The sequence below is a fragment of the Heloderma suspectum genome, chromosome 4, assembly GCF_057233095.1.
Source record: "Heloderma suspectum isolate Gila_16-S chromosome 4, 16-S_ref, whole genome shotgun sequence".
Lineage (NCBI taxonomy): Eukaryota > Metazoa > Chordata > Lepidosauria > Squamata > Helodermatidae > Heloderma > Heloderma suspectum.
The window spans coordinates 84,674,104-84,698,819 of NC_139461.1; the positions used below are offsets into that span (position 1 = coordinate 84,674,104).

The 24,716-nt window shown below is 40.3% G+C and overlaps 1 protein-coding gene across 2 annotated transcripts; it reads left to right on the plus strand.

The window, feature by feature from the left end:
- The first annotated feature begins 308 nt into the window (after nt 1–308).
- Nucleotides 309–24,716, plus strand: RAB12 (RAB12, member RAS oncogene family). 2 transcript variants are annotated; one of them, XM_084849827.1, is made up of 6 exons: nt 309–655; nt 11,735–11,795; nt 19,496–19,634; nt 19,971–20,060; nt 22,414–22,518; nt 23,301–24,716. In XM_084849827.1, the coding sequence occupies exons 1-6, from the start codon at nt 418–420 to the stop codon at nt 23,412–23,414; spliced, it is 747 nt and encodes a 248-aa protein (XP_084705953.1). In that variant the 5' UTR covers nt 309–417; the 3' UTR covers nt 23,415–24,716. The 2 variants fall into 2 exon arrangements, with proteins under 2 accessions (XP_084705953.1, XP_084705954.1); XM_084849828.1 differs by lacking the exon at nt 19,971–20,060.

Here is a 24,716-nt window from a genome sequence, read left to right on the forward strand (position 1 = left end):
CACAATCCCATACATGTTTAGACAGGGGGGAAGTCTACAACTCCCAGCATTCCCCAGCCAGCCAGCCAGCCAGCCAGCCACGGCTTGCTGGGAGTTGCAGGACTTTTAGTGGGAGAGAGCCGACCTCCCCAGGGCCGACCCGGGGCCGCCCCGCCGCCTTCCTACCTCAAGGTGACCGTGCCAGGTTCTCCTCCGGCCCCGTAGAGGGCGCTGCTTCCCGCCGTGTGACTCTGGCCGTCTCTGGCGCACAGGCGGGCTCGTCATCCGCCCGGCGGCGCAGACTGGCTGGAGCCCCGGTTCCCCTTCTCAGGCCGGGGCCGGGCGCGGTGGGAGCCGGGAAGAGGGCGAGGGCAGCCGGGCCTGGGCCGGGCCCTAACGGAGGTGGCGGGCAGTGGGGCGCGCGAGCCGCATGAGTGGATGGAGCCGGGCTCGGGGCTGCAGCGGCGGGGGCCGGGACTTGGCGGCGGCGGGCTGGGCTCGGCCGGGGTCTCCCCCGCGCTCTCGGGGCCTCAGGCCCGCCGTAGGAAACAGCCGCCGCGCCCGGCAGACTTCAAGCTGCAGGTGATCATCATCGGGTCGCGGGGCGTCGGCAAGACCAGCCTGATGGAGCGCTTCACGGACGACACCTTTTGCGAGGCCTGCAAGTCCACCGTAGGTACGCGGAGGCCAGTCGGCGTGGCTGGGCGGGAGAGGGGGGTCCCCTGGGCTGCGCGATGGAGGGAGGGGAGCCTTTCCGCGCTGGATGGGTCGGGAGCGGCTGGGTGGTTAGTTGATGCATGTGCGGTTAGCGCGCTAATTTTTCTCTTTTTTTTGAACTTAAGGCTGATCCAGCGGGGATTGGGTTTGCACTTTCGCCTTTCTGAGGTTCCTTAACCCACCACCTTCCCTTTCCTGCTAGTTATGATGCCGCCCCTTAAAACATCCCGGGACGCATCCGTAACCTTGGGGCTCGTGCCCCTTGTGAAATCCCAGCGTCTTTCTAGACTGTAAACGCCTCCTTAGCAAGGTTGGGCTGTGAAGTATAATGCTCCTGTTCCCTTTGAAAGTGGAACTCTGTCTTCGTTTCCTAGTTCGGTGCCCTTCTCTTCGCTGTCTCTCAGAACGGGAAGGGAAGGGAAGGGAATACTCTCCCTCCCTCCCCGTCATCTACAGAGCTGAATTGGCGGAGACTGATCCCGAAAGGGATCTTGGGGTTGGGGTGGATAGTTCAGTAAAAACGTCGACACAGTATGTGGCTGCTGTGAAAAGGCAACTTCCGTGCTGGGGATCGTTAGGAAAGGAATTGAAAATAGAACGACCGGTATCATAATGCCTTCGTAAATTCTATGGGTGTGACCACATTTGGAAGGCAGTGAACACTTCTAGTCACTGCACCTCACAAAGGATATTGCCGAGCTGGAAAAAGGGCAGCCAAAACGATCAAGAGGCTGGGGCTAATCCCCTGTGAGGAAGGTTTGCAACGTTTGGGGTGTTTTACCTTAGAAAAAAGGCAAGTAATGGGAGACGTAATAGAAGTGTAAAAAAGTATGCATGGTGAGGAGAAATTGAATAGGAAGTTTTCTCCCTTCCATAACACTAGAACCCTTCTCGCTTCCATAATACTAGAACCCAAGGTCATTCTAAGAAACGTAAAGGTGGGAGATTCAGGAGAGAGAAAATGAAGTATTACTTCACACAGTGCATAGATAAACTTCGGAATTCACTTCCACAAGATGTTGGGATGGCAGCCAACTTGGGCAGCTTTAAAAGGGGACTGGACACATTCATGGAAGATAAGGCTATTGATGGTGTGAGAGGTTTTGCTACTGCTCAGGCTCTGCCCCTGATCTGCACCATCATGGGATGGTAGGGAAAACACTTCCTTTTCATGTGAAATGAAAGCATTTCCGCATTGTACAGTGCTGATGCAAATCCAAGGCAAGAAAGTGCCCTCCCCCCACCCCTTAGTGGTATTTGTTGCAAATAAATGCTAAATATATGTAATAACAGTAGGATGCTCTCCTTCAGTGATAACTAATTCCTTGCAGGATATTACAGTATAGACAATCCAGCAAGGGAACGTTAGATGCAGTTACCGTTTCACAGAGTTCTTGCCTGTATTGACACATTTACCACCTAGTAGATGAGTGCACAATGTGAGTTCGCAACCAGTCATGTTTTAGAAGGCTTGGTGGAGTGGTTAGCTGGATGAACACCTATTCAGAAGATCAGATTTGTTGACCTTAAATGACCCCTTAAGCTAGCATGTCTTTTTTAAAATACTTCCTAGTATATATATATAGAGAGAGCTCTATTAATGACCATGCAATCTCTGTCCATGTTACAGATACACTCTCTTCTTTTCCTCAGTATTTACCCCTCATGTCAGATGTTTACTTTCTACATGTTAACTTTGGGGAAGGGTCATAGGTTAGTAGTAGAGCATGGGTTTTGCATGCAAAAGGTCCCAGGTTCATTCATGACATCTCCAAGTAGGTCTGAAAAAACACCTGCCTGAAACCCTGGAGAGCCGCTCCCAGTCAGTGTCGACAGTACTGGGCTAGATGGACCGGTGGTCTGGCTCGGTATAAGGTAGCTCCCTATGTTCCTACATATTTGATGAAAAAGTCTAATTGATTGTGATTTTAAAGTTTCTAAGGTGTTGTTAAAAGTCCTAGGTAGTATTTTCACAGACAAACAGTGGCAATGGGAATACTACTGCATTGGCAGAACCTTTTGAATAGTGGAACTTTGGTCTTCAGTACAAAATGCACTTTCAAGAAACATGTGGCTCTTGACATACTTCTGTGTGGTCCAGAAGTTCTTCTTAACGGAAAGCTGGGATTCCATTACCATATGCTTAGTTATTCGGAAGTTAGGTCCACTGTCTTTAGTGAGGCTTACTGCCTGGTAAGTGTGTTTAGGATAGCAGCTGTATTTCATTAACACTCATATCCTAAGCAGGAGGACCTGATGAATTCATTCTCTAATCAGTGGTTTACAAATATTTTACATAAAGGGAATCCTTTCCACATCCACTTGTCTGCTGAGGAACTCATGAGTACCTGGCTTGAAACCCCTGCGTCTCACCGTTGACAAGTGTGAACTGAGTGTGCTCCAGAACACCCAGTGTATGTGTCTGGTCTTATCTACACCAAGCTGTCTTTCAGGGAAGTTTGTTTGCCATTACTGATCTCTTTAAGAAATGGCATTAAGCTTCAATGGAGCACTAGGGTTCCCTGGAACACAATTTGAAAACCACAGTTCTGAAATATCAGTCAGAAAGCAAATAAGCACCGTAGCTTTTTCTTGCAGATCATATTTCCTTTAACAAGATCTAATACTTGTAATGTAAATCTTTGGAGTAAGCAAATTAAGATTTTGGATTTCTTTGGTTGTGAGAAGGGACTTGTTGCATTTCCCCAAATACTGGGAATTGTTTGCGGAACATGAAACGTCAAGTAAGCTACAGTTGGTTGTGAAGAAACTGCAGCTAGAACTTGAAAGTACTTTCTTGGTTTTTAAGATGGCAGGTAAATTCCGTTTGACTCTTTTGCAGTGTTGCTTAAGTCCATCTACATTCTTTACTGAGTTTAGCTGGCCTACAATGCTGCAATCTTATAGCAATTAAATGGCATATGAATATCCTTAAAATATCACTGAATGTATATAAGGTTTTCCAGTGCCCAGAACTATAGAGAATCTCTGCTGATATTCAGCTAATCTTAAAGCAGGCTAAAGATCTTGGTTTACTATTCACTTAAAATTACTTCCTCCACAATGTGGAGTGTTTAATTTATGATCGGCAATAAATTGAACTATAAATTCATTTATTAGCTCCCGCATATCCAAACAAAGTAAATGACAACATGTAAGGAGAGGACAGGCTTTAATTACTTGATACTGTTTTGTGCATATTAGTTGTATCTTAAAGTTTACACTGGGGTCCCTAACCTTTTTGGACCCATGGGCACATTTGAGAAATTGCTGTGGGTTCCACCATGGGGGATGTGGTTAGTCCATAATGGCTGCCATGTGGGCCTGGCTAATAGAAGACAAGTAATTTACCACCCCACCCAGTGAGTACAAACAGAGGAAGGGTCTGAACTCCAAATCCCATCCACATATTTGACCACACAGATTGTAACAAAATACCACTAAAGACTGCAATCCTATGCATGCTGACGTGGAACTTGGTGGAGCCTATTTCTCACTTAGCCTACATAAGATTGCTCTGCTTATCCTATCCACACAAACACACCTTTATCCATCCCCAATGGAATGGAAAATGCCCCCAGCCCTAAAGGGAAAGAAAAGGTTTTCCCTATCTCAGCCCCAGGCTCAACCATTCTGTTCTCCACCTAGCACTCTTACCTCCTCTGTCATCAGAGCCCCTGCCCCCCCTTGAAGGTGGTGTGTGTATACGTGTGTGAAAAACAAGAGAAGGGCTGGGAAGGGAGAGAAAAAGAGCAAGGCTAGGGATTGGGAGGAGGAAAAAATAGCGAGATAAAGGAGTGAGAGGGAGAGAAAGAACAAGGATAGGGACTGGGAGGGAGGGGGAAATAGTGAGGTAAAGATGCAGGGAGAAAAATAGCAAAGTTAGAGGCTGTGAGTGGAGAGAAACAGCAAGATAAAGAGGGTGAGTGGGAGAAAAAGCAAGGCTAGGGAGGGAGAGAAAGGAGGAGGCCATAGCAAGACTGAAGGCTGGGAATGAAGAGAGAGAGAGAGCAAAGGGGAAAGGTCTGTGTGGGCAGAAGAAGATTGGGCCCAGCCAGGAAGTAACTCTTCACTTCTCTTCCTGCCCCCTGAACAGTTGATTAGCAGCAAGTTGAGGAATAGGAAGAAGAACCTGGCACCCTAATGTTTTTCAAGTTTTTTTAATTAAAAAAATATTTTTGAAGGAGGCAGGGGAGGGGAGTGTTTTGGTGCCATTGGAGTCATGGTTTTAAGATTTCTTTTACGGTGGTTTTTCTCATCAAGCTATAGCTCTTACATGAAGACAATCTCTCTTTTAATATGAGTTTAGTTTGTAACTCAAAGGAAATTTTAATTGAATTCAGAATATGGTCTTGCGTTGTAATTACAGGTTATTTTGGGCGCAAACCTATACTCATTTACCTGAGAGTTAAACCCTTTGAACTTAGTGGGGGTTACATCTGAGTTAGACAAGTATAGGATTGCACTGTTTGTTACTTATAATAGTAACTTACTAGCCATTATGTGTGCTAATTTTAGAAACTGGAAGCAAGGTTTGCCGAAGTAGATGCATAGTGACTGGTCATCATAGAACAAGGCAGAGACAACAGGTTTTAGTTTGTGTTTTTTAAAATCATATTTTAACCTGCTACTAGCCAATATATTCTAAAATAAAAAATGTGAAAGGTGCCTCCTAAAATCCAGAGTAGAGCAGTCAAACTCATATTTATCCTTCCTAACCTTTGCAGTGATAAAATATTATGCACTGCAATCTGCAGAAGCTTAATAAACCCTGTTTCTGTAAACCTCTTCCTATTTGTATATAATGTCGATACCACAGTTATTGTAAGCTACTTTGCACATGCTAGAAAAAAGGCATATCATCAGTGTAGGCCTGATATGCATGCTCATTCAAGGCTTTGTGAGCTGTGAATAACCATCGGGGTGGAGTATTCCTCCACTCTCCCCTCCTGTTACTTGCTAGCTCCAGCATGGAGATCTTAGCTTTTATCAAGCCAGTATTCCTTCTTACATCCAAACCAGGGTTTTCTGTTTTGTTAAGCAACATTAAGCCAGAGTTCCCAAGTTTGGCCATAATGGGAAATTAATGGGAAGAAGCCAGGATCTTTGCACCAAAATTGGTATGCAACAGGCGGGGTGCATGGAGCAGCACCTAGCCTTGATACTTGTTTACAGCTTTATTTTTTGTATTTGTAGAATACCACCTTTTGGACCAATGGCAGTTCACAACAGTAAAACCATCTTAATAGAATAAAAGAAATAAACAGTAAAACTAGAAAAACAAAGTAAAACAAGCAAACAAAAAGACTGCTGACCAGAAGATCTCATAAAAATCATATAAGACCAGTTTTAAAGAAATTGCACTGGCTGCCAATACACTTCTGGTCGGAATTCAAGGTTTTGGTGATGACATTTAAAGCCTTGAGTGGCTTGGGACCTCAGTATTTGAGGGAACACCTCTCCCTATATATGCTTGCCTGAGGACTGAGATCTGTTGGAGGGACCCTCCTCTGCATCCCACCAGTGCGAGACATACACTATGGTGGGACATGGGAGAGGGCCTTCTCTGCTGTGGTGCCCCGATTGTGGAATTCCCTCCCCTTGGAGACCCAATCAGTGCAGAGATTGGTTTCATCTCAGCGCCAAGTAAAAACATAGCTTTTTACCAAAGCCTTTGAGGCTAAATGCATTCCCTAAAGTAGCACAGTGTTTTAACTGTTTTATTGTTTTAGATTTTAATTGGTATTGGCTTGTTTAATGGTTTAATATGGTTTAGCTGTTTAAATTATTTATTGTTTTATACTGTTTACATTGATTTTTATCTGTATGCTGCCCCGAGATCTTAATAATAAATAAATAAATACAGCCAGCCAGCCAGCAAAGGTAAGATATACTTAAAACCAGTTAGAAATGTCTTGACTGCCCACCTAAAAACCATCAGTGAAGAGACCAGTAAAACCTCTCTCTTGAGAGAGTTTCTCAACTAGTGTTCTGCCACCGAGAAGGCCCTATCTGCTGGCTGTATCTCCATTGCCTACAGAACACAAAGAAGGGCTTCCAACAATTACCAGAAATGATGGCAAGTTCATGTGGGAGGAAGCAGTCTTTTGGATGTCTGGATCTCAAAGCTTTATAGGTAATAATAAGCACCTTGAATTGGGCCCAGAAACAAAGAGGGAGCCAAGTGCAGCCATTTATTTAGAATTGAATCATCTGTGAGATCTAATAAAACAAAAAGTGAAATAATGGTGGAGCTAAGTATAGTAAATGAGCTGTTTGGTAATGCGAGTAGAGAGCTGTCGAGCTGTAAACAGCTGATATAGTATCAGAGGAAGCAAAAGAAGTAGGCAGTTTCATCTTAAGCTTGAAACCTCACTTTTGGCTGTAGAAAATAACCTTTTTCTCTGTTACATTGAAGATCGTTATTAATTTTCTGTTGTGGAAAATAAAGAAAAGAAGTTAGGAAGTTACAGGGCGTGAATGTTCTATTGAACTGCACAATGAAGTTAGTTCTAAAAATCTCTCATGACACTGAGGTCATATTTATGTGACAGATTTCATCTTCATGCGTTTCAAAAAGCATCAGACTCTTCAAAACCTATGATAGTGAAGTATCTTTTAGTTGCTCAGTTATAAACAACTCTGGTAGAAAATGATTAATTTTAATTTTACATACCACTGGAATATTATGGAATTTAGGACAATTAATAAGATTGTATCCAGTTGAAAAGAAAAGTGCCAATAAGCAGAACATCTCTCCAAGTTGTGATCTGGCCAGGCTACAAAGCCAAGCCTACTCTATTCTTGGGTGGTTGTTGTTGTTGTTTGCTGACCCGACCCACCCCACTCCACAGTTTCCTACCTTAGGACAATTATACTTACAGTGCAACCTATACCTGTAAGTCCCATAGAGTTCAATGGGGCTTACTCCAAGGTAAGTGGATCATGGGTTGCAGCCATAATATAAGATTTTGAGATTTTGCTGGCTGGGGCATGTTGGGAATTGTTGGACCTTTTCTGTCTAAATATGCATAGGATTGCACCCTAAATAACTTTGATTTTAGAATCTAGATTTAAAAGTTAAAGCATTACTCAAGAGTGTATGGATCTGACATGGTGAGATCTGTGTCAGGACTTTAGCAAATACATTTTTAGTAATTTACACATTAAATATAACAGCTTTGAAAATAGAAACAGTATTAAGGCTGCAAGCTTTAAATTAGTTTAATTAGTACATTAATCAAGTAATGCTTTAGTTGACTAATCATGGGGTCAATTTTAACTGGTGGGGCTATGGATTAATACTGCACTTTGGTTTTTTGTGCTGGTTTGAGTTTAATATATAAATAGAGAATGAAAGAAGTATTAAATATGGCCTTATTATTTAACAATGGGCTGCGTTACATGATCACAATAAGCTATGGTGGCTTATTTTAATTGCGGTTCGTGCCAGGCGCAATTTCCATAATCACAGCCCTGGCGCGGCTTGTCATGTTGTCCAAACGCAGATGGCATGGCTTGTTGGAGGGGGAAACAACCCTCCAATAACCCTCCAGTAGCCCATGTGTTTCCCTCTCCAGCAAGCCATGCTGCCCACATTCAGGTGGCATGGCAAGTTGTTCCCACACAGTGATTATGGAAATAGTGCCCTGCACGTGCCAAGATTTAAAAAAGCCACCAAGGCTTATTTTGATCTTGCAAACCAGGTCAGTCAGTGGCTATTAAACCAAAAGTTAACTAAATTGTTCATCTTCAAAATCTCAAAGCATCTGTGTTGATTTGGTGATATGCAAATATATTAAAGGATGCATGAGTACACTCTTCCTCATTCCTGATTTCATAAATCTCTTTAAAGCAGATTAAGAGTTGTCCCCTATCTTTTTCTTAAACAGATCATTTGTAAATCATTGAGGCTTCTAGGCCTTGTTAAATGGCTGTGCTTCTCCCAGCCAGGATGTTTCATACACATCAACATTATGTACTAGCTGCAGGAGATTAGTAATTGATATTTCTGTTTATTTGTTGTTTCAACCATCATGGTCATAACAACTAAGAATACAACTGCATACATACACCAACTCTATCCATTGAACATAATTCTATAAAATACATAAATATATAAACTGTAGGCAAGAGTAAAATTTAAAACAAATACTCTGTTAAAAGTTTAGAATTTAAAAACCCACGAGATTAGTAACTGGGAAGATTAATGCATTTAAGATGGATTATATTTTTGTTTGCATAGTGCAGAGGTGGTAGCAGAGCCATCAGGAAGGCCTTGCCAAGATATATGTGAAATGGCAAATATATTAATAAAAGAAACCCATTGTTATTTCAGGACTTAGGAAAGGAAAATATGCTGGAAAACATTAGATTTCAGTAGCTAGGGAAAAATGCCCACATCTCCCTGAATTTTAAAGGGATTCACACTTCTAGCCATAGTTCCCATTATTAGTTGATGATTCCATGGGCAACCAAATTACAGAGCTCCATGTACCTTCTAGTCTTTTGTATTATTCAGCCCATGTTTAGTCATAGGCCAACCTGTGTCTGGAAGGCTAGGATTTTTTTATGAATCCATGCATGGGTTGGCCAATAAGTAGTCAAAAAATTTATACCTCCATACAAGAGTTTGCCTGTGATCAAAACATTTCAGCAAAAAATTACTTCATTGGGCGGAGGCGGCAATTGCATGAACTGTATCTAAATACCTGCTCTTGGACTTATCAGAATAAAATTGGTGGTCTTCTGAAATGTTTTACTCATCAAGACTTAAATGACAAATTAAGTTAAATACACCCTGTTATTTTTTTTTACATTTGATAGATAGCCAACCACTATACAGATGGCTTTACATTGTCAAAGGGAAGCTATTTCTAGTATTTAGCTCAAGTGTAATTTTCATGGTGTTATATGGCTATGACAGATTAAGAAGCTTATTTTTCTAATAGCATATATTGAAAAAAGAGACAAATCATGGGTTGCAAAGAGAGTCTCTCTAATTTTACACTTGAAGTTGATAAGGTCACATGCTAAATTCAGAGACCAAGAAAAGAAAGCAAGGATACATGTAGTTTTGGCTGTTAACTACAGCAACATGGCTCTTAATTACAGTAGCCATTGGTGCAAAGGCCTGTCAGACCAAAGCAAAGAGAGAGGCCAAACAGCCCATGCATTCCCTCCCCTAGAACACGGGCAAGAGCAAGGAGGGGCACCTGCTAATAACCTGAGCCTAGAAGAGTAGATTCTCCCCCCCTCCCCTTCCCAGACTTTAGAGCTAAAGGTTCTTAAGGGTGCAATCCTATGCACGTTTAGACAGAGAAAAGGCCTACAACTCCCAGCATGCCCCAGCTAGTATGGCATGCTGGGAGTTGTAGGCCTTTTCTCTTTCTAAACGTGCATAGGATTGTGCCCTAAGTGTAGGAGGGTAAAAGCACCTCAGCACATGGGCAACCTCCATACTACTACTGTGATGGAAAGAAAGGGTCAAACCAGCCAGGGCAGAAATAGAGGCTTTTTGGAAGCAGTGTGAGGGACTGTTCCTTTCTTCTCCCATGTTAGGGGGATGGAGAGAGCCAGTTGTGCATCCTCCAGAGCAGAAGCTTTTTATTCTAGAGGTATCACGTGTAGCCATTTGTGTCTCTTTCACAGAAGGGGGTAGGAACAGAAGCAACCTCTGGTGCTGCTTCTCAAATTATGGGGCAACTGAACATACACAGGTCTGCCTCACCTGGTTTCCTGGAAGCACTTCTTAGTTACCCCAGATAAGTGGGGGGGTTTTACAACCATGATCTTGCTGTTACAGTTCTGTTTAACTCTATAGCACTTGATTGCTCCCCTGGTATGTGTTTGTCTTTGATTTTAATAGAGTTTTAAAATAACTCTTAGCAAATAAAACAAAATATTCATGTAAAGTCGTTGGACTTCAAAGAATATCTTCAGGCACGCCCCTAGTTGCATTTTTCCAGTGGTCTCTTTTTTAAAATTTTGAATGACCATTATGCCATATCGCATACTCATTTTGAAGCTCCTGTTGTGACATAGAAAAGTGGGAGGCCATGTGTGTAGTGCAGTTCAAGAAGCACAGGTACAAATCCCTCTTGGGCTCACAAGTAGGTGCATAGTTGTCTGGATCCTGATCAGCATCCTTGAAAAAATGTGGTTTTAACTTCTGGACATGAAAATGTGTGTGACATGTCTGTTCCTTATTTTATGTGTGTTGGAAGGATTTGTCTATATGCATGGTATATTTTTATGTTGTCAATAATTATATTTTCCGTCAGCTGTGCATATTCATGAGTAGACATTGTATGAAAAAGTAAGACTAGCTATTGCTTGCAGTTTAGCTCATCCATTTGCATTGCAAGCTTAAAATCAGATGTTTCCTAGAAGGTTTAATATTTTAATATTTGTGTGCTATTTACAATACTTGGGAAATGTTATTATGTATAATGGTAGCATATACTTCCTTGAAATATATATATTTCAGTGAAGATACATTTTGTAGAAGGTTACAGATAGTTATTGCCCACAATCAAACAAAAGTCCCTGTCATTGAAAAGTGTAACCATTATGGGCACATGAAAATGTATTAAAGTTCCTTTAAGTAGGAGTCAAGTAAGCTTGACTCTTCTGGATTGACCTTTATCCCCAAGTGAGATAGCAAATCTGAAGCAAATGGAGCTAGAAGATGCTGGAACCGATGGGGGCCTTGAAAAAAAAGTATTAAAGCTTCTGATGGTTCCTAGAAATCCAGGGAAGACAGGAGGAACACTTAGTTTGAGTTGAATAAATTAGAAAACCCAGACCTTTGGAGTTGTAGCAAGCATTTCTAGCGGAGAGAACTAGCCAACTCCGTATGGAGTCCTTGTAAGAAATGCCTATCCTTTGCCTCCCCCTTGCCCCTTTATGGTGGCCCAAGGTGGTACAAGTCCCCCTATTCAAGCTGTTTACACATGAACAGGTACAAAATTAAGTCATACCTGTATTGCTTTTGCTTCTTATTCCTCCTCTTTTGTTTACTGTATTTTATTTATAGGTGTTGATTTTAAAATCAAAACAGTAGAGCTAAGAGGAAAGAAAATTAGATTACAAATCTGGTAAGTAAAAAAGAAATGCAACCAGCAGAATGTTTTTAAAGTTGTGTGTTCTAGCATGGTTTCAGTATGCTTGTCTAATATGATTAACTGTTATAAGCTGATTTAGCTTTTAACCCACCTGCTGCTGCTTTTCCTTTCCCTCACACAGCTCTAGAAATTGGTAACACATTTATAAAGAAGTGATTACAGTGCAGAATGACCAACCAAGTGATATAGCCTGTACATCCTATTAATTCCAAGCATTTAACCCTCCTCTTTGGCCAAAAAGTCTCCTAAAGCAGCTTATATAAGAGCCATAAAAATGGGACAGTCTGTTTGAATGATTTCCAAGTCCTTTTCTAACAGAACAAGCACCAAGATGTTTTGCTTTTTTAAGGTATCAGCTGGGTTTCCTTTGGCACTCTCAGATAAGTTGGTTTTCTGGTAGGGAAGTGGTAGGGACTTGCTTATAGGCAATCTGACACCTGAGTCGATCTTCTTCATTTCTACAGCCATTCTTGAATCTAAATGCTGTTTAAATGAACAAAATCCGTAAACGTATTAGTTTTCCACATAGTAAATCATTACCTTTTGACGTATCACATCATAGTACATTCTTACACTTAGCATGACACTTTAAAGGCTAAGAACGTTCAACAGTGTGGAGGAGTCCGGAGCACTGGTCCACTTCGATACTGCGATATTTGATGCTGGAATCTATGAAAAACTGAGATAAAAAAGTCCTGTTTTGTAGGCTGCTAGTGATGCTAAGAAGTACAATCTGTTTGAAAACAAGATTGTTTATTGGTTTAAGAACCAAAGGATGCATGATGTCAGTTGTTCAGAAATTGTTTCTGTGCTAGTCATGTGATAAACTGTTACATGTAGTTCAAATTGCTGTTGTGAGAGAATAAACCATATATGCTTATGCAATCCTAATCCTGTAAAATAGTTAATAGCTTTACCCCAGTGCATTAATAGTACTTCATGCATAATTGGCATTAGAGATAACTGCTAGGTATGCTAACAGCCTATGGTGGGGGAAAGAAACATCAGTGGTAGTTTCAATGACACCACTGAAGTAATCTATTAATACTTTTGCATAGATGCAGTGAATTCAGTTTACTAACTCCTCTTGGCAGGTCACCATCAACTCTGTTTGTCGCACCATGTGTTTGTCTTGCTTCCATCTGAGTTAATTGCTGTTGCATCTTTCGTATCATCCGTTACCTAATACTTGAAAGTTACTGGCATGACTTCATTCCTCATCTGTGTCCCCATCTGGAATCCTCTGGCCCAGAGTTGATACTTGAGCCAGCATGATGGTTAGCCAGGGCCTACTGAAGCTGATATGAGGTAATGTAGATTTTCAATGTGCCAATGTCTTTGAGTGTAAAATTAACAATTTATGTGAGTTTTTCAGACCCAGTTTCAAAAGACATCCCCGATTCTGCACCAAGTCAAGTCATTCTATTGATCTCAGTGGGTGTTCAGCACATGTAGGAGCCCATTGGTCCTGAAATTGCTTATAAAAAGTATCCCTTTAGATTTTTTTTTGAAAAAAACTTTCAGTGGGGTATGATGCTTACTCAAGGGAAGATGCCTTCTATAAAAGTAATAGTGTTCCATGAAGAATAAAATTCATCAGGTATTTCCTACATTTTAAGTATGTAAAAAAGATTGATTAAAGGTGTTATCAAGAGTTCAAGTGCTCTTGAATACACACAGCTCTTGCATGCAAGGATTGGCCCCTTCATTGGAAAGGGGCAAGCAGATTAACATATATAGAAGATGTGTATGTGGATCTTCTGCCTCCTTTAGAATTAATGGAGAATCTCTTGTGGGTGGAGGGCTCCACACTATACAGATGTAGCAGAAATCACTTCCATAACTTTTAATCTTAATGTTTACTGTAATTACATATTATTTAATAGCAGCACTATGTAAATAGTTGCATCTCCCCCCCACACAAATATCCCTATAATAAATCTCTTCCTCTCCCCTCCCCACAAAGTGGGAGTCATTGAACTGTTTAAGTCAGCTGTTAGTATAGCGTAGCTTTTCTAAGAGCTGACCTCAGCTGTTAGGATTTTGCAGAAGCTGTAAAGGAATCCATGCTGCCAGTTTGGCAAAAGCTTCTGCTTACATTCTAGTTGCTATAAAAACAAACCTGGCAATTCCATATCTTGAACATTTTCCAAGCTGTTTCAGTTTTGGAGTATCTAGGCAATCATTATTTGAAAACACAAATTTGTATTTCTCTCAAAGTATTTTGGAAACATTCACATTTTTTGAATATGAGGGCCATTTCAAACATTACATTTTCCTACACAGATAGGATTTTTGTAGGAAACAAAGTGCAAAGCACATGTGGATCATCATGTATAAATGACTGCACACAGATTTGTTTTATTGCATGTATTATCCATGTAGGAAAAATGTCTCATTTGAAGTGGTTCTAAATCTATAGTTAGACAAAACTTTAAAGCATGGTGTTCCCTTTCCTATGTCCCTTTTCTTGTTATCTTGTGCTAGTCACAAAATACTGATGCCATAAAGTCTAGAGTTAAAGTGTTTGCATTCTCATTTTAAACATGCCTGCATATTTAAACCTTCTGAAAAGTGTTTGGTGAGACATTCATTTCCCACCTAACTCTTTCAGGCTATATCTAGACATTTTTATTCTCTGTTAACTGAGTACATCAAGAGGAGCTGATGTTTACATTTGAAATAGTAGTGTTGATGTGCATGTTTCCCATTTTGACATCCTGTATGTATGTTTTTCATTCTCATTAGAAAGGCTTGAGTGGAGTGCAGTGGTGATTCTTTTTTCTTTTAGTTTTGCCAGTTGTGAAATATATATAAAAGATGAGAGTGGAGAAAGAAACATTTTTCCAGTCTCGGCAAAGTTTTGGGTAAAGTCTAAAATAAAAATAGTTGGACATCCAACTATCTGTTGGCTATACATATATCCAACTACATTGTTCTTCTCCAGTAATACTATCAATGGAACGGCATTACTTATTTTATTTAATAAGTATTAAATGTTTATATTTTTAAGTTTATAAATAAACTTATTTAATGTGTTTTTTATCCCACTCCTCAGCCAAAACTGGCTCCCAGAGTGGCCTATTATCAATCAGCAAAAAAGAAAGGAAAGGCAGTCTTGCAGGCTTATGATCTAAAAAGACAAGACACTCAAGGAAAGGGGGATGGGCAGGGGAGAGGAAAAAGTTAAGTAGACTTTCAGCAGGGAAATGGTGGGATGCCCCTGCTTCCCCTCTCATCTCCCAGGGGTGTGAGGAGGCAGTCCAACTGGAGCAAGCCCTGATGTTTCCTTTGCCTACTCCTGACTCCCCTGCTCCTGCTCCCTTGCTAACATCTTGCCCAAAGGGCAGTTGATGTTAGTTAGTCCTGGGCAGCATCGGGGGAGGAATTATTCAACTGGAGTAGGCCCTGATGTTCTCTGTGCCTGCTCCTCTCACCCATGCTCCTTCCTTCTTACCACAGGGCAGTTGATATCATATTTGACATGGATATGCATAGTTTTGTGGAAAGAACTATGTGTGGTAGATATAGATATGGTATTCTCAACATGTATGAGCAACTATTATAGACAATATACAAAAGTGTAATAAAAATACTTTCCCTCTGTGTTGGGGCCTTCCTTGCACAACCAGCTGTGGTTTGTTAAATTCCACTTTGTTGGGGTTTGTCTTTTAAAAAAAATGTTTTTAACTTTTTAAACTTGTTTTATTCTTTTATCATGTTGTTCACCGCTCCGAAACCTTCTGATGTGGAGCGGTATATAAATATTGTCAATAAAATAAATTAAAATAAATTAAAACCTTTTTTTTTGCTCATTAGGCAGCTGCTTTGTGTGGTTTTTATGCGTCAGGTTTTAAAAATAATTTTGAATCTATAATAGACAAAGCCATTCTGTATAGAATCCCTACCCGCACGCCATCTGTATTCACTGCAGACATGTAAGGGCAGCAGGATACAAAATTTTAATTTCTGGGTTATCAGGAATGAAGCAGAGTATGTTGCCTTATTTCTGATAACCCAGAATTTAAAAAAAATACATGGGTTGTTGTGGTTTGCTAACTAGGTGCATGTCTCACAGTGTCTGTCTTGGCCACCCTACCACCAAGAGATCAGTTCATTGCTTTGCATTGTATAGGTATAATGTCTTGTAAGCAGCCTTGGGAATGATTTGATCAAAAGTTGGGGTATAAATATTTTCAATGGAAATATAGGCCAAAACAGTTAATCATAGTGTAGCCCAATTAGGGTAGGTGTTTTGTGGACCCTGCCTTCCCACGGCAGCTTCTTGAACCCTCTGAAAGGCTGCTCCTGTATTTGGGAGGCTCCTCCAGAATGGGTTCGATAAAGTATGAAAGAAAAATTGGTCACCTTGCTGTGCACGTGCAGAAGCACTTTCTGCACATGCATGGAGTTTATGAATCTCAGCCAGGATACTGAGTGATTATATATAAAAATATACTTGTGTTGTTTTTTTATGTAAAGATTTATTTATTTAAATATTTAGGGACTAGAACTGGACTTAAAGGTTGACTTCCTTTGTCACCTTGTTAAAGTGTAAGTCTCTACGCAGAGGACAGAACACAACTTTCCCCTTCTTTCTGTGTTGCTTCTTGGGGTGTGGACTAGAAAAGTGTTTTCATGCAGCTGGAGGAGCTTGTAGAATATGACAAATAAGTGCTCTCACGATAGGGTTTGTTGTGCTTAGAGGTTGAAGTGATATGTTATATGTAGTATTATACAAATAAGTTCCCCTGAAACTTCATCGATAGAGTAAGGGCCAAAAAAGGCAGCACTGAATGATTTAACATATTTGCTTTTTATTATTTAAATAACAGCTGGGTATGTGCAGTAGAAGAGGTAATTCAACCCTTTCGTCGCATGGTGCAGTCCCAAATAAAATTGCCTCCCTGAAGTGGTTAATTTGATTCAGGAGCAAAGCTTTGGAAAAGTGATATGATGATGGGGGCAAAGAGATAAACCCGCTCCCTGCAGCCTACAGTTGTGATTCTCCCCTCCTCCAGGTCTCCTCTCATTTAAATAATAAAAAACATACATGGAGAGAGTAATCCTATGGTCCCTGGGAGAGTGTTCCATAGAATGGCTTTGAAAACCGCTTCTGAACTTGGAAAGTGCACTCTGACCCCAGAAGAGGGAGTTGGAGATCTGCCCCCACCCCCAGCTGGTGTGGAGAAAACCACACTAGCTTCCTCCAAGGTTGGAAAATTGACTTCGGGGATGGAGAAAAGGGGGCATTGTGGTGGGTGGGGAAGGGAGGAGACTGGAGAGGCCAGGATATGATTTATCCTGAGCCTTCTCTAGCCTCCTTCTCTCCGTCTCCAAAGTGCCTAGCCCATCCAGTGAAAATATAAGAGGTGGGAAGGTGAAGTTCGTCTCCACCCCTCCTCTTGAAAGCCTCCAAGGTCAGGGGCTTCTGAGCAGCGAGGGTACAGCTCATAGGACTGCACCCTAAATGTGTGAATTCATTTTAATGTATTAGCCAGTTTGAGAGTTTGGATTTCGAGGGATGTAGAAGGGAGTGCCACAGTTTTCATAGCCTTCACTACTTCACACTGTGCCATGGGTAAGGAAAAGGGGCTCAATCATCTAGCTTGGGGTTTTTGTTTTTTTTTAAAGTAGTAGCATCTTGATCAGGGTGATGCCCTAGATGAACCAAAGCATTCATACCTATCCTGCAGTGGCACAAGGCCTTCCCAGCCATGCTGGGGGGAAAGGAGCTACTAAGAAGGACAGGGAGAGGAAGTGTTAAGTGTAGGTGCTGCAGCCCTGTGCCCTCTGCACACAAAGCCACATCACACTGTTCCTCCCTGTGACAGTTCATTCCAGTCATGCTTTCATTCCTAGTGTGGCAGAAATGGAAATGTTGATGCACAATGAAAATGGAAAAATGGCTGTTAATTATAATAAGGAACAATATTTGTTTTTGTCTGGTGTGTTTGTCAGTTTGTGGCCATCAGGCACTAACTTCAAACATTCAGATAATGTACATGGTACAGTCCTTTCCAGGTTGAACCACTTCAGATGCACATAGGGAATTGCCAGCTTCAGTAACCCCTTTACCACAAACACCCCAGATATTAGAAAACTCACATGTTACCTAGAAGACTAGTACACCAAAAAGATGAACTCTTAACTTTCTTCTTGCAGCAAGTGGACATTCAGTCACACTGTTCCTCCAATTGCGTTTTGAAATGATGCAGTGTGTGGAGAACTGTGTTTTTCTGAAGATGGCAAATCAGCCTGATTCTGTAAGGCATTTAGATTACGATTTCTCCGTGAGAAGCCAGTACTCATACAAATGTGCATGTCCCTTGAACATTACAGGCACTGGTTTCAAAGATACATCCAGTGCTTTGAAAGTGAGAGACACAAAGTTAAGGTGTCCTAAAATATGTGTGGTAAATTCGATGTGTAGAGGGCAGAATACATTATCATTAAAAATGATATGCATAAAATGCTTTGTTCCATTTATACTGACAATCTGGAGAAAACAGTGGTGGAACTAGGTAATCTTAGACTCTGGAGTTAATGGTCTTATGGGAGTGAGGTGGGTTCCTTTAGATAACCATGTCTGTTACTTTAATTGTGAAGCACGCAACTTCTTCTCTTCTCTTCCTACCCTGCCATTCCATGCTTTACAACTGCTTCTACATTCCTCATATGTTAGAGCAAAACTCCCCAAAACCTGTTTGCCAACCCTAATAAAAAAGAAATACTCTGAGCATGTGCAGTTCCACATTTTAAACTCACTGAAATCATAGCACCTTCATGATTACAGGAATAAAACCGAGTTTGCTTCTGCTGCCCTGGTGCTAAACCCATTTACTTGGGAATACACATTCTGTTGTAGAAAATGATAATATATTTTTAAAGTAAAACCAATAAAATGAGCATCTGTAACTATGTATATGCCTAACTGACTGCCTCTTAACTATCAAATGTTTTTGAAAATAAGAAAGGATTCTGCAGTGAGGGTGTTGGCCCAGTGGGCCTCAGAATGGGCATGCTGGCCCAGGTGAGCTTCTTTGCCACTGTTCCATTTCCTTCCACTCTCTGGGTGGGCAGCTGGGTGGCTGGAGGCCCTGAAGCCCAGACCTAGCTCCGCTACTGGGGGGAAGATGGGTTTGTTTCTTGTTAGATTCTGAAGTATGCTGCTATATAATCTGTTTAAATAAGGAAAAATATGTAGAAACTACAAGGAGCAACTTGAATTCTGTCTGCAGTTGCTCCTTGTTGCTGAAGTACTTAAGGTGACAGTGTCACCATGGCAGAGTTATTATTAATTTGAACATTGTAGCATTGCTGACAGAAAGGACTGTGGAGTCTTTTCAGCTAGTTGTACTCCTTGACAAACCTAAGGTAGTATAGTAAACTGAAAGCCTGCTATTTTTTTATGTAGATGTTGTATACATGTTGTATTTTTCTATACATGTTGTATATTTTTTTACACTTTTTGAAGTCCTACCAAGAACTGCTTTCCACCCTGTGAGTTCATCTACTTTGTTTAGATAAGTGCCACACAAATTGTGTAGTTATTCTTGCCTATTCAGTAGTGAAAGATGCAGATTTAACATACGGACTTTCTTGCAGTAGAAATTTGTGATGCTTTGTGAAGTGATAAAATGCTTGTACCAATATTTGGTGCTGCTTCTTAGGGACACAGCAGGTCAGGAAAGATTCAACAGCATTACCTCAGCTTATTACAGAAGTGCCAAGGGAATTATATTGGTGTATGATATCACGAAGAAGGAGACGTTTGATGATTTGCCAAAATGGATGAAAATGATTGATAAGGTAAGCTTTGATTTCTCAAAATAAGCAGTTCTGATGTTGATACTTAAGCTGGACCTAATGTCAAATTTCATTGTGGTAGCACATCTCTAGAGAGTTAACTCTAGTATGTGGCCATGTTTCTAGACTCTTGGGTGTTAGACAATTCTAAGACAGCTATGTACTTAGAAGCAATTAAGGCCATTGTGGGCACTCAGCTGCACCAAAAGGGCATATTCCATTCTGACGTATTTTGCAGCAATGCTGCAATATTTGTTACAAATGAATTCAGAGATAGTCTAAAGGCCTAAGCTAGTGACACAGGCCATTTTGTGCTTTTGTTTGTTCCCCCCCCCGCAGTATGCCTCAGAAGATGCCGAGCTACTACTGGTTGGAAATAAGTTAGACTGTGAAGTGGACAGAGAGATTAGTCGGCAACAGGGAGAAAAAGTAGGTGAAGGTGAAACTGAAATAACATCCTTTGATGAGAGTACAACATAACTTCTGTGGCAGTGTGAAGGTTACAGAAACTGAACATAAGGTGTATTTTGATCTTAACTTCAGTGTTAGCTAACTTTAAATGCCTTGGAAGCCTTTTATTTATCATTTACTGAATAAATTTCTTTAATTAAAACCAAGTGGTAATCTACCATTTATGTAAAAAATGCATACAAAATCTATCCGTTTCCATTAGTTTACACTTAAGCCATGCCATTCAGCTTTTCACAAGGCCCTCCTCCAAAGTTGACTTTCAGTAAAAAAAAATCTGGCTGGGATCATGATGCTTCAATGTTGATATAAACTGGCATTCCCAGGTAGAGATTGAAAGTACATCCACTGCTAATTTGCATAATTGTAATGGTTTGAAATAGGACTGGTGTCATTGCCTAAATCAGGGAGGTGACAGGTCATAGAAAGAGCACCTCCATGCGAACTTTGCTGAAATGTGGGTATATGAACTAAGAGTAAGGCTAAGCAGGTTACAGGTAGTATGTAATGATACTTGCACATTTCTTTCTGATTTACAATTCTGTGGGGTGGGGGGACAGGCATTTAACATTTTCTATTATGGCACAATCTCTTTTGTGAAACAAAAGACCGGTGTCCCCTTCAGAGGACTTCCACCACTGAGCATCTTACAAACAGAGCAGTATAAATCAAATACTTTTTTACGTTCATAGAACAGCATAAATAGAACTAAATCCAAAATTTAAACATTAAACCAGCATTTCTTTAGTCTTATTCTCATTGTATTTACATGTTTATTTCACAGAAATGAAACATCCAGTTATCTCAATTAGTGATTTTCTTAAATCTGATTATTTCAATCAATCTCATAAAATGGGACAGTTTAATAAGACACATATAATGGACTCGACCTCTATGATCCCACAGTAATATAAATGTGCAGCAAAGGCAAAACCCTGAAATCTTCCTTGTAGCAGTACAGAAGGTAAAACATTGAACCGAGCTAATGTTAGAGCACACCTACATCTAGGAAGATTTAAATTATAAAAACTTTGGGCGGGGGGCAGGGGGGAGAGCAGTGCATATATCTTGTTCCAAGGGAGTTTCATCCATGCAAAGAAGCAGGTATTACTAATGTAGTTAAACCAAGAAACCCTACAGCTTAAGAACAGTATAGCTAAATCCAAAGGTTAAAGGCACTAAGCCAGACCCTCAATTCCACTTCTTGAAATCCAACCTACAAAAGCTGACGCTCCAACACATTTAGGAGGACCAAGGAAAGACCAGAGGTAGGCTCCCTTCACCATATCCACAGATGGTCCAACATCTTCAATCGAGATTGCAGCTGCAAACAGCAACTGGGCTTGGCCTTTAACATTTTTTAGTGGTAAAGGTACTTTGGAACCACCTTTCATGTAATAAAATATGATACTTGCAGAAGCAGAGTTCTTTGCAACAGGCTTAGCCCTATTTGCATGGAGCAGTCAAGAGAAGATTTAAAATAGCTATGCAAATGCATATAACTTCAGTAATTGATTCTTAGAATAATAAACACCAAAAACATTCAAAAGTCATAAGAGGCCCAATGTTGTCTGACAGAGCAGGACAGGCTCATGGAAGATTATAACAAGCCTCCCCCCCCCCCCCAACTTTTGGGAAGTGTAGCAGTTTATATGTCGGATCATTAAATAAATCAAATCTATGTCTTCTGGGTCAAGAGCCAAGTTAACTTAATGAAGTTCAGAGAAGTAAAGTTTCCCATCTCTTCCCCACATGCTGCATCCCACATAGTTCATGAGGGCCCCCGACCCTCTGCATTTGGGCAATCACAAATGGCTGTAGGGAAGAGAAGGTGATGGGAAACGTTCCTTCCATGGTATTCCTTAAGCTAATTTAATCTTGACATCCAAGCCAGAGGGGAGTATCCAGTGATGTCCTTGTGTCTACATGCATCCTGTTGCACCCAAAGGACCGACGGCTGGCACAACAAGTAGCTAGTGCTCCCTAAAGCAATCCCCAAAATGAGTCGAGATGCTAGTTTCTGAAACAGTGTTTCGGCTCTTTTCTGGTTGCTTTAGAGGCTGCTGGCTTTCTCTTGCACTAATGGTGGGTCTTGCTGGGGCGTAGGCAGCCTTGGACACTACCCAGAATGTTTATGTTAACTGCCGAAAATACTTTGCATTTCTGTATATCATTTATTATACTGTTGCTTAATTTCATCTGAATGTATAGGTAATTGGTTCACTATTTTTTAAATGTAACTCAATATAATTTTGATCAAATTAAATGACATTGAGAAGGGCCAGAAATTTCTTGACTTTATTTTTCCCGTCAGTTTGCACAGCAGATAACTGGGATGCGGTTTTGTGAAGCTAGTGCCAAGGATAATTTTAATGTGGATGAAATATTTCTGAAACTAGTTGATGACATCTTAAAAAAGGTAAAATGCAAGTTAATGAGATGTACAGTGCAATTCTGTGCATGTCTACTCAGAAGCGGGCTCCATTGAGTTCTGTGAGACTTACTTCTAGATAAGTGAGTATAGGATTAGGATTGCAGCCTTAGAAGGTTGACTGTTTCAAGTTCACTCTATACTACATTCTTTACAAATTCTTCAGTTAATGGACTACAGCTTGTAGACATCTTCCATCCAGGTTTTCAGTAGAATAATCTACATTGCTGCTTCAATTATGGTACTTAATGCTGCTTTGGGAACTTAGGGTAGTTGCTGAATTATTTCTGCTTGCTTCAGTGGAGGAAAGGAAGAGTTATATAGGTTTATTCTAGTTTGCTTGTTGCTTTTTTTGCTGTGAAACAGGAACAAAGAACAAAACGTCCATAGGTTCAGTGAAGAATAATCTTTCAAATCGTGGTGGGGACAATCCAGAGAAAGTTAGATGTGTTTACTTCCCATACATTTTGCTAGTTAATGTACTTGGATGCTAATATTTCACATTATAGCAAAGCTCATGAGTGTTAAATATGAAATATAGACCCTTACAGGTAATTCTTTGCCTTATTAAAGTTATTTACACTTGACTATTTTGCCAAGATCTGAATCTAGGCTAGGTTATGAAGGCATTGTTATGCTTATATTTCCAGGCTAGGTTATGAAGGCATTGTTATGCTTATATTTCCAGGCTATATATTTAACTGCATTAGACTCTGTAGAATTCTGCAAAGGATATTTGCTTATATTAGGTTTTTATTTTTCATTTTAAGATGCCTTTGGATGTCATAAGGAATGAATTGTCCAACAGTATCCTGTCCCTACAACCAGAGCCAGAAATTCCACCAGAACTGCCTCCTCCAAGACCTCATGTCCGTTGTTGCTGACTTGCTGCTTCGTCCAGAGTGGAAATGATGAGTGGGAGGAAGGAAAGAAGGAAAAAAGCACCTGTACTACTCTGCACTACAATCATGTGGCAGTTCCTTGTTGCACTTTGATTTAGAGTCAGAGCTACACACTAATTTGTAAATATGCAAACCTGGGTAGGATTCAGCTGTAACTGGTTAAATATTGCCCTTCCCACAAGTGTTTTTTCACTCCTCTTTCCCAGTACTATAAATATTGTACAATTGGCTGGGAAATACAGCACTCCCAAACCTAGGATGTAAGAAATTAAATGCATACTTTACTTATTCTGAACATAAATGTTGTAATAGTCCTTGATATAAACAGAATCTCTTCTAGTATATGGTGCTTTGCTAGCTTTTTTTTAAAAGATAATTTTTAAAATTTAGACTTACATGTATAAATATTTCTTAAGCAGCATTGTTTCCCACAAGAATTCAAAAGAAAATGTTTACTGTAGTATCTTAAAATGACTGACAGCCCAATTCTATGTATGAATATTCAGAAGTAAGTTCTATTTTGCTAGTGGGGCTTACATCCACATAAGTGTGCATAGAATTACAGCCTAAAAATGCAAACCACCAAGTCTGCTATGCAACCTCCATTCATTTCAGTGGAGCTTGCATATGTGGTACCATGCAAGCACCGTTGAAATGAACAGGGATTGTATAGCAGCAGAATTCAGTGGATTGAGTCCTGAACACACGCATGAGATTTCCAGCAGTTCTTATTTATTATATTTCATGCTGGGTCATTTGTGTGTGTGTGTACTGATGCACTACATTCTGTGCAGTTTTTAAAGGTTGGTTCGTCAACTTGCACAGTCAGTTTTCCCAAATATAAATTAACTAGCAGATTCTGTATAAAGCAGAGATATATTTGCAACTTATTTAAAAAAAAAGATATAAAAGGCATTGCTGCCATCCTAAACAAATTCTTTTTAAAATCATTTTTAGGACAAGACATTTCCTGTTGAGGAATATATGTTTATTTGTCTGAAAAAAATGGGGAGATAAGTTTGGTAAAATATACTTTTTCTAACAAGTGAGCTTATTCCCTTCAAATATGCTGTGCTAAAGATTTTTTTTAATTTGAATGAATTTGTGAACTATATCTTTTTGGTATATCTTTTATTAAAACTGCACTGTATAGTTTAGCTGTGGTAAACCAGTAGCTGCATATTTAAATAACTTGATGTGTCCTAAATGTTTGTTGTGGTATTGAAAAGCATTGCCGTTCTAAACTAAAGACGTGCCAATAAATTTTGTATTTATGAATGACAA